We start from the raw sequence: 18,264 nt of genomic DNA, 5'->3' as shown, positions 1-18,264 counted from the left end.
TTACGTGGAAGGGTTAGAAGCAAACGCGCTACACTGGGACGACAGCCAAACCCAAGAATCCCTGTTGCTCCTAGATAATCCTCTCTGGACTCCTTTCCCATGCTGGTCTGCTTAGATGTGGATATTTAAGCAGTCTGACAGTCCAGCAGAAACCTGAATCGCAATGGGGTCACCTTCGCGGGACCTTAACCGCCGCTGATCTGCCGGCCCCGCTTTTTTTCCCATGATCCCACGGAAGACCTGCTCTGTTCTCCGCATTGTTGATAAGAGCCCGAGGGGCAAGTTGAAGTTGTAATTAATGCATGTTGATAAACAAAAGCCTTCTGAAACTACGCTGCTTGTTGCCCGGCGCCACAAGAGCTAAACAATGTAATTATCGGGGTATTGTTGAGGCAGACCCACTATGGGCGAGATGCTTAGCGTTTAATGAAAAGTTGAAGGCAACTTGGTAAGACTACTAAACATGCCTGAAGCCAACACATTCTCAGGTCATCGTCTCCCTGCATGTGATTTACAGTGGTGACATGTAAACATTCTTTAGAGAGAAAGGAAACCGCAACAAAACAGCACAACAGAAGCTTTTGTTCTGTGTGACTACAGAGTGAAGAGCTGGCCCAGATGTCCATAAGAACAAAATGGAAGATCGATGGTGCTTTTCCACTGACATACGGGAACCAGGCCGTACCAGTACCGCAAAAATACACCAGTTACAGTGCAAGTCCAGCACACTTTGATTACTCGGTAATGGCGTTACTGGGTTTGAAGAGAGAAAGTGACACAAATCCAAAAAGATACTTATTTACTGTTCCCATGGTGTACATTATGGTCCACTATGTGATTATTTCCTAGCGCGTCTATGAGAAATGCTATGTTATGTTAGCATCAAATGCTCACAGAATTAGCATTTGCTTGCGTAAATTAGCATTAGAAATCCATTTTATTCAGCTGTTCTATACTACTGTTTAAGTAGGAGGTTGACAATTTTCACGTTTTCAGTTATCGGGAATGCATCGATACATCACGACGTGTGACACTACTAATAATGAATAAGTTATAGAATATGTTCTTTTTTCCTTCAGATAATCCATGCATGTTGACGCAGAACATCAGTATTTCTGTGTATCTCTAACAATCAGACACAACCAGCCCTGTCTGTTCACGCGTTCGGTCCTGCTAGCAAGCAGGATCATATGAGTGCCGGTACGAGTCGCAAAATTTACATGGGAAAACTGTCTCTCCGCAGTACGGCTCGGGTACAGCTTGGTTCTTGGTGGCAGTGGGTGGAAAAGTGCCACAGGTTCTGTGCCACTCTTTGTGTCAGGATGCACAATCCTTGGCGGTTCTCATGGAGATGAACTTCTTTGATAGTCCTGTGAAGCGTCTGTCATTGATTTGTAGGAAGCTTACCCAGTACCATTGATACTGGACTCTCTTCTCTCCAGTCCTGAACTTCATTCCATGTGCTGTCCTCACCTGGTTAGCTGCCATGGACCTGGCCCGTGTGTGACGATGCAGTGCTCGATTAATCTAGCATCAGGTGACGCAAGCAAACGTGCTGCAGAACAGAATGTGTCAGCAAGTGGAACGGGTACATGTGTCGCGAATGATAAGCAATGGATCCAAGAAAAGGCTATTGGTTTACATCCTAGAGCGGCTGATGCAGGTTTCATTTTGCATTTATCAGGCTGTACAAACATGGTAATTTGTACGATAAGATAAAAGAGTGTGGTAATAAAGTGTCTTTAAGCGCAGGAATTCTTGCTATAACTTCCCTGGCCTGTAGAAAATTATCTTCAGTTCATGTTCTGGATTACTCCTGTCATGAATCCAGATGGTGTTCAAGACATTTCTTCAGGGTATTAGGGTCTCAGTAAAAGAGAATGAGCAATGTAACATAAGATATGGGATAATATTTAATTAAGTTCTTGAAGTAGTCATAGAGCAAACGTACATACAGTGCAACTATTTTGAGAAACAGAGCCTTCAACAACGAACATCAGCCCACAAATGTACATTTCTGTGAATTTTGCTCTACTAATTTTGTCTGTTTAGAATAACAGGTAAAACTAACGTCTGTGATTTTCAAGAAAGGGCCACTTTTTAATTAAGATTATGTTTCCAGCTCTGCAGTTTTCGATCAAGGCCTCTGCTTTATCCACCAAAACAAACAGGGTCCTGAGATACATGGTTTCTTCACGCACATCACTAGCTGGAGAAGCCATTTTTCGGACTCCACAAGCAATCAGCTACCTACACATGGGTGAGTGGACCGTAGGATCGCTTGCGTGGCAGTGCCATTATGCTAGGTGCAATTAAGTTTGTTGTTAGCAAATTAAATATTTAAGAGCGGAACCGGAGTACAAGGTACCGGACCTTTATTCTTGTTTGAAGCTCCCTGAGGAAAACTTATGATGGATCACGAATCGACAGATCAAGAACAACTCAACTCCTACATTTATTTTTGTTGCATTGTTGTCGCAGATTTACCAGTCAGACCAAATAAATAAAAAATCTTGCATTGTAATGGGAAAAAATATTAGCTGCCTTGAAATTTCATAACGAATCAGTCAGTTTATCGCTTTCCTCAGATGCTGAGTTAGTGCTCCATGTCAACTTATGCCATTATTACAGTTATGGTACATTGTGTTCTAATTACGTGATATTGCAACACACTCTGAATGTCAAACAGTCTGCATGCCAGTTACACTGTTGTTTAAACTGAAACACATGTTGTGTGTTGGCTGTATGGTCCAGCTCGGTCCACTTTTTTTGTTGCCAGCAGTATAATATTATTATTATTGCTTAACAAACATTTTTATCCAATAGAATTTCTGAAAGGCTAGGGCACAAATACCAGGACTTGAACCTGCATCCTTCTGGTCACGGTTTCCAGTTTTTAACCCCTGTATCCCCAAACTCAGGTGTTGGGGGCTATTCCAACCAGGGGTGGGCTACATTGTCTGGGGGCCCTAGACTAACATGGGTAGGGGGCCCCCTGAGGGGGCCATTGGAGATTTTTTGGAGCCAAAGGGAAATGAGAGGGAATCATAAACTATGGAACATAAAAAATATTCCAATTAGGGCGCCAGTGGTAAAACTAACTAGTCAGGATAGGGGCAGGAATGCTGTCGGTAATATTTGCTAATGGGGGGGATTGGTGTGTCACGACAGAGGATCGATTGGTCAAATTTAAGCAGTTTATCCATTCACTCTTTTGCTGAGGTTAGTCTCGGTTTTTCACATACATTCTCTCCACGTCGTCTAACACTCCAACAAGAAAGTATCAAACACGGGAGATGTAATGTTAGTCTTGTATCTCTGTACCATTTCCTTCTTGTTACTTTGTGCCAGTTCGCTTGGCAGTGAACAGCCGGTAGACTCCAGTGGTAAAAGAAAGTTGAGAAGTGCAAAGTCTCAATGTAGAATAGTTCATTGCAGCAGGGATGGGGGCAACTTTGTCTGTCCTGCAAACTGTCACTAAAAATGCAAATAGAATACAAATGTCGCTGTCATTTACATGATCACATTATGCTGTATCCTTAAATGCAACTTTTATAAATTCTGCCTTCACGGGGCCCCTGGTTTTTGTGGGCCCCCGGTTTCGGTCTGCTTTTGCCTTATTGTATGTCTGCCCCTGATTCCATTGCTGTACTCCAGCAAAAATCGATACAGTATTTATGGGAATTTTACAGCTACACTCAATAATGTGGTGACACTAGAAATTACAGCTTAGCAAATGTTCCCGAGTGAGAAATTTCCCCCATAGTGTCCCAGTGCAATTTAACCAAATTCCTCCCCTAAAGCCAAATCCCAGACACTGTGAAACTGCCTACAGAAATAAAATAAACTGAGATGAATTATACGGATGGTGCTTTGTGGCGGGTCTCGGCAAAACACTGCAGAGAAACCCGTCATTCCCAGCAAGCAGACAACAGACTGCTCATTATATCTAACGGTTAATGCACTGAAAACAAAGATTCAAATTTTTCTCAAACCCAGAACTTGCTCAACCCAGCCACTTTCTGGAGTCTGTGTGTAAAGGATGCTGTTGTGCTTCTCTGTGGTTTTCTCCTGTTTGCAAACTGCTCGAATGCCTCATTACTGGAGAGCTGTTAGTAGCACTTAGAAGCAAAACAGAGAGAAGAAAAAAAACGGTCGGGTAATTCAACCTGAATTACACTGCGTGCCATTTTCAAGCATTTACAATCTATTCATCCATCCATCCTTTTATCTTGGTTGGGGGTGTGGGGATCTTTAAAATGACTGCGATACACTATCCTACCTGGGTACTAAATTAATTATGCCTCACTCTGTCCTGTTAAAATAATGCCCAGAATTCATCCAACAATACAGACGTATAGGTATGTGGGAAAAGGCATTTAAAATAGTTAATCTCCTTGACCCAGTCAGGTAAAAAAAAAACGGCTGGCATTATTTTGGCGGCCTCCCAACCATCATGTTCTAGCGTAAGGTTTTATTGCCACCTATAAATGCAGCATGCACCTAGATTTAAAAAGACACCTTGTGTTTACCGCCATGACTTTGCCCCAACGCCATAGTTTAGTCAAAAATTTCGTATTTGTTGAGTGATTGCATTGCATTGAATTTATTTAGCCGGCACTTTTCCAATCAAGGTGAAGTATGAGTTTAGAAAACTATTGGTCAGAGCAGCTGTAATGCCTGAAAAAACAAGCTGCCTTTTTACTCAGATGCACACGACCACATCTCGTTATTGTTTTTGTTACAGATTATTATTCGCTAATTTAATTTCATCTTTAAAGGGATACAATTGTCCAGGGGGGAAATAAAACAAATCCATTTATAATTATTCTAAACCATCTAAAATTAGTATGCATCAAAGGCCCCATCCGTCTCACAAAGGCATTCGCTTTTCTACCTCGTGGTCCAGCATAAACTGGGTTTATCCGGGCCAAACCCCAGCGACTTAAGGCGACATTACCTAATTTGGAAATCCGACTCCGCCTTCTATTTGATTATGACGTAAGAAGGAAGTCAAAGGACCCGGAGCATAGCGCTATCACGCGCTGCCGGCGTGGTCGCCAGTGTACCCTCTGTGCTAACTCTATCAAATCCAAATTAATGGAAGAGTCTCGGGGAGGGGACCTTGCATTCATATTTAATTTCCTTGCAATTATGATGCTTGCCAGTAGTTTTAAAATGTAGACAAAAGCTAAACGTAAACTGACCCGTGTTGGCGTTTCGTTCAAGTAATACTGTATCTAGCAATTGCGTTTGTACTTAAGACATGAAACAGCGCAAAGAGAATGCCACGTCTTTTCTTTTTCGGTACGATTTTTATTAATATCCGTCACCATTTCTTTTTTCCCGCTGGACACGTGATGTGATGTTTGCCAGTAAGGTTTCTGCGTACATGCGGAAGACCTATTTAGTAACTCAGTGATCGAAATGTGGAGGTTGTGTCCTTTTTGGATTACATGATCTAAGAGTTATGCTTAATATGTTCCATACGTATACAAGTATGTCTTTTGTATGTTTATAAACCCTTCGTAGCTTTATTGTTATGAGATCATTATCAACGTGCTAGATTGAAGGCAATATGCATGTAATAAGCACATATCATTTTATAGATATAGATAAGTTAACAATTATGGATAACAATTAGCGATTAGTTCAAATATACAATTTTAAGATTCTATGATATTTAAAGTTAAAAATCATAGAAAAGTTTGGAATGCCAGTATAGACTATCATGCTCCTCCACCCACTATGCAAACCAAAGTAGAGAATTTAACACTGTCAGTTCACGTGAAACTCGACACTGTCAGTGGAAATACCGCGACAGCCTTTGCCTACCCTTCAGCATTAAACAGATATACGTGCATGTAAATCAAACCATTCGACACTCATACCTATGCATATGCACCTGGATATTACACATTTAATTACAATTGCTAATGCAATGATCGATGAGCACTTTAGCTGATGCCTCAGTCGCTTTTTTCCATGCACACGTAAATGTAAGTGTGCTGTTACCAGTTTTTATAAGCACTTCAGTATACGTTTAAATGCGTTTCCGGATTGGGCTTGGTGCGGATGTTGTGGCGGGTCACAAAACGAACCAAGTGAACCAAAAGGACAGCCGGTTCATTTAATTTGTAATTTTTTTCTTATGTGGAATATACACGACAAAAGTGGGAGACGCATCGCTATCGATTATTAACTGAGCGGCGGCTACGTCGTATCGCGGTGACGCGCAGAGGCGCGTCCCTCAGCCTCCTCCCATTTCTAGGACATAAATTATGAGGACGCAGGCTATCGGTGCCAAAGCGCAGAGGACTCAAGTGTGGGTCGTTCGGCGAACGAAAAGCTAAAAATTTATCAATCCGAAGCGTGAAGTTTAGAGAGAGTCCTGCCAGTTCGCCCGGAGCCCCTAGGTAGCGTTTGCTGCGAGCTGCGGTGACTTTCATTTTCTGGAGCGAGCTCTCTCCCGCGCTTCTTGCAGTTCGAGCGGGACGTTTTCCCTCATTCTTCACAAATAGCCGTTTTTAAATTTGGTAAGTATGTTTCATTTCTTTATTTATTTTTTAGTTTAAATATATATTATTTTTCGTTCGGTTTTTGACAATAAGTGTGTCACTATCTCGTCAGCCCGGTTCATTAATTTAGCGGGCGCGACAATTCATTTGGACGAACTGGGGGATTTTTTTAAGGACATGCAACGTTCTGAAAAGGAAAAATGTAAATAACCGGGACGACTAACTAAAGTAAGAATGATGAACGCGAAGTTGCGTCGTAGCGAAAACACGTGATCGGTGCGTTTCGGATCGTAGTAAAATCGGCGAATTTATGGGTAATTATCTTCTGACAACCTTTGTTAATTAATTTGCATGACAGGGTAGCGGGTGTTTTTCTCACTTTGCTAGTTGTGGATGTGTCATTTCCAGTAAGTTCCAGTAGAATGTGGTGTATCTATCAGGCAGGGCAAGGTTGAAAATTCACTGATCGGCTGCAAATTGATAACTCGGAACAGAAATCGAATTTCACCTTTTTAATATCTATATATGCTTTTATATTTCAAATAAAAATATCCAACTCAAGTATCTATATTTCGTGAAATGAATACAGTTTGTTAATCATGCGCCTTTTGGAGGAAGTTCGTCCTTTATACCTTAGCGAAGGGGGATGGGTGTAAGCCGGGTGCCGGCCGACCAGTTTCCGTCTGCACTTACTAAAGGTGTCTCATGTCCGCAGCTCTTAAGGACATAAAGGCCGTGCGGCACACAGCTGAAAACGCTGCTTAAATGATGAAAATTATGGTTTAAATGGTTAGTATTTTGTCGTGAATGCATTTTTTGAAGGTTCACTTTAAGATTTGCACCAGGCATATGGTATGGGACTGGAGGTCCAGCGCATTACATATTCCAGCCAGCGAATTCTGTCACGTGGTCGTTTCTTATGAACTGATGTCAAGCTTCCCCATAGTAATGGCTGATTAAGAGCTTGTCACCTGTGTTCGTAATAAAACTATCTATAGATTATTTCTGGAATAGGGGATGTTCGAGTGCAGGCTGAACAAGAATTACAGGTTAAGAAACAAATTTCATTTAATGCAGGGATCTTGAGGAAAGTTGTGCCTGGGTGCCCTTGCCTGTAGCACAACCTGCCTTTAACACCTGCCAACACCAACATTAACGCTCCTTTTGCAGTGGAATGGCAAGCACTGGGGAGAAACAGACATGATTCCAAAGGCTTCACCAGCCAGAGAGTCTCTTTGCAGCCTAAACGATATTATTTACGTATTAGTCCTGGGCCCCATCAATGACTGGGAAACAGGCTGTCAACAGAATCAGCTGTTGCTGTGTAGAGGAGTGTGAATGGCAGGATCTTGATAACGCAGCCCTTTCAGACGACTTGCACGCTGCAGTAGCCTGTACATCATGCCCTTGTGGCGTCACCTTGCTGTGCTCTGTCCACCCGTTCGGCATTCGTCGGTTCCGGCAGACACCGCCGGAGATGACAACGTCAGTGTCTGGAGGGAGCGTTTAGTGTTTAATGGTGCTTCCAGAAAAAAAGAACAATATATTTAATGTTTCTCCTTCTTCATTTCAGGATGCGGCACGTCTTCTCCACAGTCCTGGCTGCAACATGGATGCCTATTGTGACTGTTTAGTCTCAAAAAGCTACTCAGAGCTGAACATTATCTGTCTGCTCAGGGGATAGCAGTAACTTTAACCCCCTATCACATCCGTTTGCTTCTATTTAAGGCCAAAAAGGAGCCAAATAAATTATTTTAGTTTACATATTTATCCGAGTCCTGTAGGTGAAAAGTGAAAACCTGTGGGACTTATTTATTTTTAAAGCATCAAAGCACTAGTACCTCATTTTTTGTAAATTCCAATTTTGATAATGAATATATATTTTTTATAAAAATAACTTAATAATTTATTATTTGAAGGGTTAGTTAATATTTAGAGATGGAATCGACTACTCTGGCCTCGCTGGTTATGGCCACCACGCTAGCTGTGGCCTCCCAGTCTCCGCTGTCTGATTACCTGTGGTTGGTGGTGTTGGGGTTCATCATCGCCTTCATCCTGGCCTTCTCGGTGGGCGCCAACGACGTGGCGAACTCCTTCGGCACGGCCGTGGGCTCGGGCGTGGTCACCTTGCGGCAGGCCTGCATCCTGGCCACGGTGTTTGAGACGCTGGGCTCCATCCTGCTGGGGGCAAAGGTCAGCGAGACCATCCGTAAGGGCATCATCGACGTCAACATGTACAACGGCTCTGAGCCCCTGCTGATGGCCGGCTCAATCAGCGCCATGTTTGGTGAGCATGCGCCGAGGGAGTCGTCCGTGCTCGTCTGTGCTCGTTCCGCTGACGAGCCTAGAAACATCACTTCCTACACGTCTTCGTTCCAGGGTCCGCTGTGTGGCAGTTGATGGCCTCCTTTCTGAAGCTCCCCATCTCTGGAACCCATTGCATTGTGGGAGCCACCATTGGTTTCTCCCTGGTAGCAAAGGGTCAGCAGGGGGTTCATTGGCTGGAGCTGCTCAGAATCGGTAAGCCAACCCCCCCCCCCCCCCCCCCCCCCCATTCCAATCCCAGCCTCACCGGCTCCATAGCAGCGATGGAATTGCCGGGTCCAGCACACGCCGAGCCCTTAGCCATAAGGAGGGAAGCCTTTAGCAGGCATGTTGACAGAAGGTCTATAGAACTTGACTTGTTTCAAAAACCAGAATTGGAATTACTGTGAACAAGTTACAAACTGTAACCTGAAAGTTTCTCAGTAGACATTCTTTGATAAATTGCTATAACGTCATAAGTCTCTTTTTGGTTGTCTTTGATGGTGAAAATGAGCATCATCATACACTTTTTCCTTAACACTGGAATTTTTTCGGTGTTAATGGTGGTCCCACTGGAGCCTCCTGGTTGGTCTGCGAGGTCCTGATTTGTCAGGTTCTAACGGTTCTGTCTGCTCTCTCCAGTGGCCTCCTGGTTCCTTTCTCCTCTGCTGTCCGGTATCATGTCTGCTGTCCTCTTCTACTATGTCCGCAAGTACATCTTGAACAAGGTAAGGATGTGAAACTCCTCTTGATATAGGTCTTACTGGGGGTGTTTTCCTGGGTAAGATTACCTGGTTATTATCTTATGGTTTATTTAGCTAATGGATAATCATAAAGAGTTCTTTTTTCCTATCGCATTTATTTATCCTTATGACGGCATTGTTGCTAAGCCAATTGATAAGCATTTATCTGAAGAGTGATAAGCATTATGACAGGGAGTTGACATGGAGAGTAGGGACGTGCAGTTCGTAAACCAAAGGCTGAGCGCCACAAAACCATTTTACACATGTATCCGCTTGTAAGTGACGCTTAAATAATAGCATGTGTTGCTAATACGGGAAAAAATTAAACTTTGACCTTAAAGCCCATATGATCATAGCTTCAAAAATAAATAAATAGAACAGTATGTGGCGCAGTGGTTAAAGAGAGTGTACTCCTGTCCCGATTTTATAAGTTCTTCAGCTCCCTTGGTGAGGGATTCTAATAAATCAACTGTATGTAGTGTTTTACGGTGCTCCTACTTGGCAGATGTTTGAAAAGCGGTTTTAATAAATGGATTATGCAATCACCCCTCCTCTCAAGCCGCTGAGGGGTGGAGTGGGTGCCTACAGTAAAACTTGTTGGTGCAGTCTGAATGCTGCTCTTGTTGCTCTTCCAGTATTGGGGGGGGGGGGCGTGGGGCATAAAATGAGGGTTGTTCTTAGCTGGCAGGAAGCAGGTATTTGCGTGCTGTTCTGGAACAGCCGTTCGATTGTGCACCAAGGCATGAGTCCCTATGGGCAGTGGGCTAGACGGGGCCCCCCCACCGACTCGCCGCTTACTCACTGTCGCCGCATCAGCTGTGTCTCCATAGCAACTTCCAGAAGTGGCGTCGGATTAAACCTCATTGTTGAGACAGTCATAGCTCCCGGTGCATTTTTTTTTTTTTAAATGTGTTTATTTTTTCATGACGGGTCATGTGGAGATGTTCCTTCAGAACATCAGGTATTTAGTTCTTCTGTCCTGGTTTGGTGGGAAGTCATGAATTTGTAAGAAAAAAAAAAATGAAAGTGAATAAATAAATTAAGATTAAAATAGATTTTTAAAAAAAAAACCATAGGAGCTACGCTGAAGTAGCGGGAGTTAATTCAGACAAGGTGTCCAAACTCGATATCTTGTTCTTCCCTAAAGAAGTTGGGGATAATGGCTTTTGGATCGAAGTCCAGCATTTTGGCCAAGGGCATGAAACGGAAAAGGCAGATTTTGTCCTGGGTTATGTCGCCCTGCCATTGGCAACCACTCCCCCCCCCCGATTAAAACGGGCCATGTTGCAATCTGCCCCAGAAGTCCATTTGAAGAGCTTAGTCAGACTTCCTGGCGTGTGTTGGGGGGGGCGGGGTGGTGGTTTGTACAGAATGTACACAGTGACTGGGACCTCAGGGTGCTGGCTGTTCACACAAGGACACCGGCACTGCAGTCTTTGGGCCGCGTTACATTCTCAGAAAGATCCATCCATCTTCTCAGCGCTTATCGTGGTCAAGGGGCCCGGGGCCCATTCCGGGTGGCATCGAAGGCAGGGCTGCGCTATACCCAGGATGGGATGTCAGTCCACCTCGGGATATGCTTGCACACACACACACACAATAGATATCTTTATTTCTATGAGCAAAACTCTAATCCCAACAATGACAACCTTAAGCCCCCCCCCAGCCATAACCTGAACCATAAGTAACCAAACAGAATATGAGAATTTGGCATTTTTAGTTTTTTGGTTGCAGTCGCAGATTTTTATAAAATTTAATTTCCCTATTTTGGGGAACCCAGCACACCCATATCCCCATCTGATTTAACTCCTTCTGCCCCCCCCCCCCCCAGGAGGACCCCGTCCCCAACGGGCTGAAGTCCCTGCCTGTCTTCTACGCTGTGACGATGGGCATCAACTTCTTCTCCATCATGTTCACGGGAATTCCACGTAAGTGTGCAGAGCAGTGTTTCGCCTCCCAGCCTGGGAACCCGTTTCCATTCACGGTGTTCGTGGATGACTCGTTTTTAAGGTGGGGGGGGGGGGGGTGGAACCTTTGTGAAGGCTTCTGCCAGGCTTTGTGTGTGTGTATTTTCATTAAAGACAGGTGTTAACGAGGAAGCAGTGCGGAATCTGCCACAGGTGTGCGTTGTCAGTAGGGATCTTTTATTTACGAGCTGTTTGACTGGGCAGCTTGAGTTTTTAATGTTTGTTTTATTTTATTTTTCTGTTGACTGTACGCGTCACTGCTGCTGTGAAATTTGCTATGGCCTTTATAATTTGTGCAGGTATTTTTGTATTTTATTTTTTCTTTCTTTCTCTCGGTTGCCAGCCTTAGAGAGCCCCTATTAAACACACAATCTTCGTTCCTCTTGTTTTCACTTGCAGGACTGACCTATTCAAGGAGTCACCTGGCCTGGGTCCTTCACTGAAGGCTGCAGGCCGGTGTGTGGCAAGACTAGCACACACATACATACACACACACACACACACACACACACACACACCTTCCAGCCACTGAGATTCAGGAGTCCAGACTAACATCGACTGTCACAAGTAGGACTAGGCAGAAGAATAAGTACAGGAGCTTCCCAGGGTAACTTCTGGGAGCTGTTTTAATCCAATTTAAGATGTACATGGTTTCACTCCAGACTGATACACCTCTTTTAAATAAGCATTAACCAGAGGTAGATACTTCAGGTCCAGAAAGTAAAAATCCAGACCAATAATTAGTTTCAACCAACCAGCTAAGTACACTGTGACTGTGACTGTTTATGCTCAGCTGGTTGGTTGAAACAAATTCAGGTCCAGAAAGTAAAAATCCAGACCAATAATTAGTTTCAACCAACCAGCTAAGTACACTGTGACTGTGACTGTTTATGCTCAGCTGGTTGGTTGAAACAAATTCTTAGTCTGGATTTTTACTTTCTGGACCTGAAGTATCTACCTCTGCATTTAATCAGCCCCGTGGTACACAAGCTGAACCTGACGGTCTCTGGGAGCAGGAGAGATTCATATATGCTGAGTATTTTTGCAAGAGGAGTTTGAATCAGGACATTTAGCTTCTTAAGTATGTTTACAGTGGCAAAAAAAAGCTATATGAACATCTATCACCAGGAGCAAAGTTGACAATCCCTGCCGCTGAGCTCGGAGATAGTGCTGCAGGACCAAGGGCAGCAGCTGAGCTCGGCAGAAGAGACCCAGCCCTCACCCCTAATTATCTCCCCTATCCTCGTCTGGTCTGCACCCTAAATCTGCCTTCTTTTTTCTCTCTAACCTGCCCGGAAGCCGTTCCTTAATTTTTCTGTGCACCGTTAGCAGAATAAATGGAAACTAATGACCATCCCGCAGACACTGACCAAATAACACCTGGAGATCACCAGTGTTGGCACCATGCCAACTAAGCGCTCAATGGCTTCCATTTAAAGGATTTAGTTCCTTAAAATGGCCACGTCTCAATGCCCTGGCTGACCCACTTGGCGCCGACCTGTTTAACGGTGGCGGTCACCTGTAAACTGGACTTTGCTCTAAAGTACAAGCATCTCTGTGGTTCGTACCATGTGGTGACAAAGTCTCTGCCTTGTGAGATCACCTGGAGTATTTAACCAGGCTTCACCGGCTCTTAAAAGTATCGTGTCATTTCTGCAGAGCAGAGATGTCCGGCCAGATGCTTTCTGAATTCAGGAGGACTGTCACAGCTCTTCCACACGATTCCATCTATGCTTTTCCGAGCCTTTTTCACTTCCCCTCTTTCCTGTCCCCAGAATAACTTAAACTTCACAACCATAAAGACCATTAATGAAGGTAAATAAGAGTGAAGGACACGGTGGTTCCTTTGCAAAACGTTTTATGAACTTTAGTAACCTGTGACCAGCCCATCACTCTGTAATTTGGCCCCCTGTCGTGCACAGACACCCGCGGTTATTTTAGCTGCGTGGGGTGAGTGTGTAAGTCTGCCTGCGCTGACCCATGGTGACGCAGGGCCCTACGGTGCCCGGAAGCTCCGGTTCAGACCGGGCTGCGCCGGTGGGCTGTTTGCGGAGCTGTCTGCCTGGCTTCCTGAGAGAGAGAGGCAGACGGGTGTTTTTGGAGGAGGGGCGCGACATTCCGCGGTGCGGTTCGGAGCCACTTGCCCACATGTTGTCTCCTCCTCTGCCTGCCTTGCTTGCCAGACCACTGTGGCTTTCCCAGTTATTTCCCAAGTTTTTCACTCGCGCTCCTCTTGAACATGGGCAGTGACTGGTGGGTACAGGAAGGTCATTTCAGATCAGAGCCTCTGGTCTCTTCCCAGCGATGTACCAGCTGCCAAGTGGCCCCTCAAACCCAGCACACACTGGGATCCTGCTATCTGGGAGGCCCAAGTGCGTGGCATCGCTGAGATAGACCGTCTCTCAATTTGCTCAGCGCCCACCCCCCATCTCCTCGTGACTTCTGGTGAACACTTATCACATGATCCGAGGAGGATGGAGGGCGGGATGGCTACGTTAGGCGGGAACCAGCGTGTGCGTTGACCGCCCAGATCGCCCCCTGCTGGTGACTTGACTTGCACTTATCTGAGGGGGCCAGCCGGTGATTTCTTGGTATGTGAAGGTACAGACTTCCCAAGAGGTTATGAAACGCTCCACCCAACTGATGGCCACCGATGTCACCGTATATCCCCCCTTTTTATCTCTCTCTCTCTGGCCTCTCTGCCTTTTCTCCCGGGAGAGTATTTCAGTTGAAAGACTCCCTTTAATCGCCAAAAAGCCTGTAATGTGGGCTTAATTTGGCGGTATGAGTTGAGGGTTACCTCTCCATAGTGCTGTGGGGTGACCTTGCTGAGTCATAGCAGATACCACTACCACCTTTCCTGGTTGGTTCTGTTTCATAACCATGGACTAGCACTGGCCCTGCCCCCTGGTCTTCTCCTGCAGCCCTCTGTGGGTGAGGTGTCCTGCCCTGTCACGTGTGTGTGTGTGTGTGTGTGTAATGATGTAGAAATGGTCCTCCCATACTTTGACTCACAACATCACGCTGTGTACAGTGTACATTTCACAACTCCGCCATCCACCCTCTCTCTCCTCCAGCTTCCTTCCCTATGCCACCCTGGCAGCTGTTGTAAGGCGCTATGAAGTACATGCAAGTACATTTTTTTTACAGCAGCACAGCTGTGGGCGAACTTCCCATCTCTCCACACCCCCCCCCCCAAAAAAAAAGAAAAGAAACAATCATCTGTAAAGCAGAAGATCTGAGGCCCGTCTGTGTGCGTGTTTAGGATCGGGGCACTCTGCTCCCCTATGTCTCAACACGGCCTCTGTCTCTCCCTTTGTCCCCCCCCCCCCCCCACGGCCTGTGTAGTCCTGGGCTACGATGGGATTCGCTGGTGGGGCATACTTCTCATCTCCGTGGGCTGTGCCATCCTCACGGCCATCATCGTGTGGTTCATTGTCTGCCCACACCTCAGGAAGAAGATCGAGAGTAAGTGGACCGCCTCGAGCCCCATTACCGCCAGCTGGCTTTCTTCGGACCCCTGAACCCAATTGTCACTTAGCTGTGATGTTCACCTGTCACTTTAAATGTGGAGAGTGTATTTCTGTTAATGCCAGACACAGGTGCTATTATGTAATTATAGCTACAAATATGAGAAATATGGGTGGATCAGGAATCTGATACTTTATAATAGTAGTTTGCTCATACCTGCATTTTATAGATGTAATTATTTTGGTGTAATGATGATACAATGTTAACTTTCTAAAAGAATAGTTGAATTGAATAATCATGGGTGGGGTTTTGTTCCCATGTCTGAACAACCTGTGATCTTTCGTATCTTAAGGAAATGCGGTATTTTGTTTGGGTTGAACCACATCGTGCTTAAATGCCAGAGGTCTGTCAGACCGGTCTTTGGGTTTGACCAGGTACCTGAAAGTCAAATACACAGAGGTCACCATTAAGGTCACATTGATTTATAATTAATTTGCAAGTTCTGCAAGTGGTGGATTACAGGACAGCGGGGCGCTGGGCCCGCTATCAGTTAAAAACCGCCTTCCTACTTTTGCTTTAGCTAACTAGTCCTTCTCACCCGCTTGACCCAGTTCTTCCACTGCTCCCCCTGCAGGTCAGGTGAAGTCCAGCCCTTCTGGGCGCCCTCTAATGGAGAAAGACCCCCTGAAGGTGGCCCCCGAGGATTCCCCCAAGCCAACAGCCCTGGTGCTGCCTCCCCCACACTCTCCCCCTCCCTCGGAGGAGCGTAGGGTGGCTTTCGACATCGGTGACTCAGAAGAGACTGACGATAAGGACATCAAGGATATCGGAGGATCGGACAGCAATGGTATTGGCCAGTGTCTTGCCACGTCCTTCTGACCACATCACTTGATGATTTATTTATCTCCATGGTTCCAGCATCATGACGTTGTAACTTCACTGGGTCTCTCCCGTCTCCAGTGCACCAGCCTCATCAGGTCCATTTCGGCAACGGATCCATCCACGTTCCTGGCAACGGCTACAGCCAGTACCACACAGTGCACAAGGACTCGGGCCTCTACAAGGACCTGCTGCACAAGCTGCACCTGGCCTCGGTGGGCGAATGCCTGGGCGAGTCGGGGGAGCGGCCCATCCGGCGCAACAACAGCTATACCTCGTACACACTGGCCATCTACGGCATGCACGGCGATCTGCGGCCCAAGGAGCCTGAGGGTCGGCCCGCTAGCGGCAGCACCGAGGACGGTGAGCGCAAGCGCGTGCGCATGGACAGCTACACCAGCTACTGCAATGCCGTTGCTGAGCCGGGCGTGGCGGAGGTTCCCCCGGCGACCCAGGTGACCGTGGATGTGGGCGACGGGGCCAGCAGCCAGGGCTCGCTGGAGGATGACGGCCTGGAAGAGGACCGGTCCGAGGTCTCCATGCTCTTCCAGTTCCTGCAGATCCTTACTGCCTGCTTTGGTTCCTTCGCACACGGTGGCAACGACGTCAGGTGGGCGGCCGTCGTGTCGGCGTCTTGGCGTGCCGTCGAGGTGCGTACGCCATAGCAGAGTTTGGGAATCACCCCCGTTCCTTCCGCTCCTCAGCAATGCCATTGGGCCCTTGGTAGCTCTGTGGCTGGTCTTCTTCACCGGGAATGTGGCTTCCAACGCCCCTACTCCCATCTGGCTGCTGCTTTTTGGGGGTGTGGGCATCTGTGCCGGCCTGTGGGTGTGGGGGCGCCGCGTCATCCAGACCATGGGCAAGGACCTGACCCCCATAACCCCCTCCAGGTGAGACCCACTTCTGAAAACCAACATGTATTTTTGGTGAAGTTTCTTTATGCTTAGGCAGATTTATAATCTTGGGACTTTTTTTTTTTTTTAGTGGATTCAGTATTGAGTTGGCCTCGGCCGTGACCGTGGTGGTCGCCTCCAACATCGGTCTTCCTGTCAGCACCACCCACTGCAAGGTAACTGACCGGAGGAGGGGGGGCCGTGTCCATGCTGGGGACGCCATCTTGGTTCTTCACCATGCTTTGGGAGGTGTGTGTCGCTCAACCGTTGTCCCCACCCAGGTGGGCTCCGTGGTCGCTGTGGGCTGGCTGCGGTCCAGGAAGGCGGTGGACTGGCGCCTCTTCCGGAACATCTTCCTGGCTTGGTTCGTGACGGTGCCGATCTCGGGCCTCATCAGCGCCGCCATCATGGCCCTCTTCAAATACGTCATCCTGTAAAGCGGGGCTGGGCCCCGCTGTTGCACCCTGCCACCCCTGTCTGTGTTGGGAACCAGCTGCCCCTCCCGGTTCCAGCTACCCCCGGCTTTCTGTAAATAGCCAGCCGCCCCCAAGCTTCCAGAGGGGATCATATAAAACTTTTCTATGATTTTATTATGTTGTATGTAAAATGAGGTCCATTTTTCATTTTTTTTCACCAACGAGTTAATAATGAGAACACTTGCATGCAGTATTAGCCTTTAGCGAATAATGACCAGTTCACGTAGTGTACACTGAAGCTCGTTATAGCCTAGTGTACACTAGTTTATGCACACTATGTAGCATAGTGTAGTGAACACTATGAAACAACACAAACTAAGTGCCATTTGATCCAGTTATACTTACCATTGTTTACCAGTAGGAATAAAAAAAATGCAGAAATCATGCAAAAATGTGTTTTTCATTAACCCTTTTGTTTTGTAGAATGCCGTCACTTGATAGAAAACAAACTGCGTTATTGATTGGGAGGGAGAGACAACTTGTATTTCCTCGAACTTGATTACACTAAACTGTAGATAAAATGAGGGGAACTTTATCCCGTCCCTTGTACAATTTTGAATCTGGTCCAGCTGTGTTTTGTTCGAACCCGGAGCTGAACGCTTTTTCCTTTTGTTGTTTTTAAGTATGGAAGGTACAGGGAAAGCTGGAGTCAGGTCTGACCTAGAGCTGCTGTAGATGCTTTCATTTTACTTTGGTACCAAAGACTGGAGTGTTTCCAGCACACATTAACTGATTTAGTCTTCCTATTAAAAAAAAAAAAACAATTATGGAAAAATAAAACATTTAAACTTCAGCTTGCTGTACCGTCTGTTTTGTCTTTTTCTGAAGATTGTGTGTGACTTGAACCTTTCCAATATAATTAATGAAAATGAAATTAATTTAAGATTAAATTTAACAAATTTCCCCTAAGTGTCAGTGAAAATACAAGAATCATATTTAGAGTATAAATTTCTTTAAGCTGTATGAATTTAATACTCATCTAAAATATGGCCACCATTCTAACCCTGGGCAGT

At 45.9% G+C, this 18,264-nt stretch overlaps 1 protein-coding gene across 1 annotated transcript; it reads left to right on the top strand.

The window, feature by feature from the left end:
* The first annotated feature begins 6,093 nt into the window (after positions 1–6,093).
* LOC125710372 (sodium-dependent phosphate transporter 1-B-like) lies at positions 6,094–18,044 on the top strand. The gene is made up of 11 exons (XM_048979992.1): positions 6,094–6,536; positions 8,092–8,805; positions 8,898–9,038; positions 9,465–9,550; positions 11,397–11,493; positions 14,881–15,000; positions 15,638–15,850; positions 15,964–16,492; positions 16,587–16,772; positions 16,867–16,951; positions 17,057–18,044. Exons 2-11 carry the CDS (start codon positions 8,457–8,459, stop codon positions 17,210–17,212), a joined length of 1,962 nt encoding a protein of 653 aa, XP_048835949.1. The 5' UTR covers positions 6,094–6,536; positions 8,092–8,456; the 3' UTR covers positions 17,213–18,044.
* Positions 18,045–18,264: the final 220 nt, after the last annotated feature.

This window comes from Brienomyrus brachyistius, chromosome 2 (genome assembly GCF_023856365.1).
Source record: "Brienomyrus brachyistius isolate T26 chromosome 2, BBRACH_0.4, whole genome shotgun sequence".
Lineage (NCBI taxonomy): Eukaryota > Metazoa > Chordata > Actinopteri > Osteoglossiformes > Mormyridae > Brienomyrus > Brienomyrus brachyistius.
Note: the sequence above shows the minus strand (reverse complement) of the source record. Positions and strands in the feature narration are given on the sequence as shown.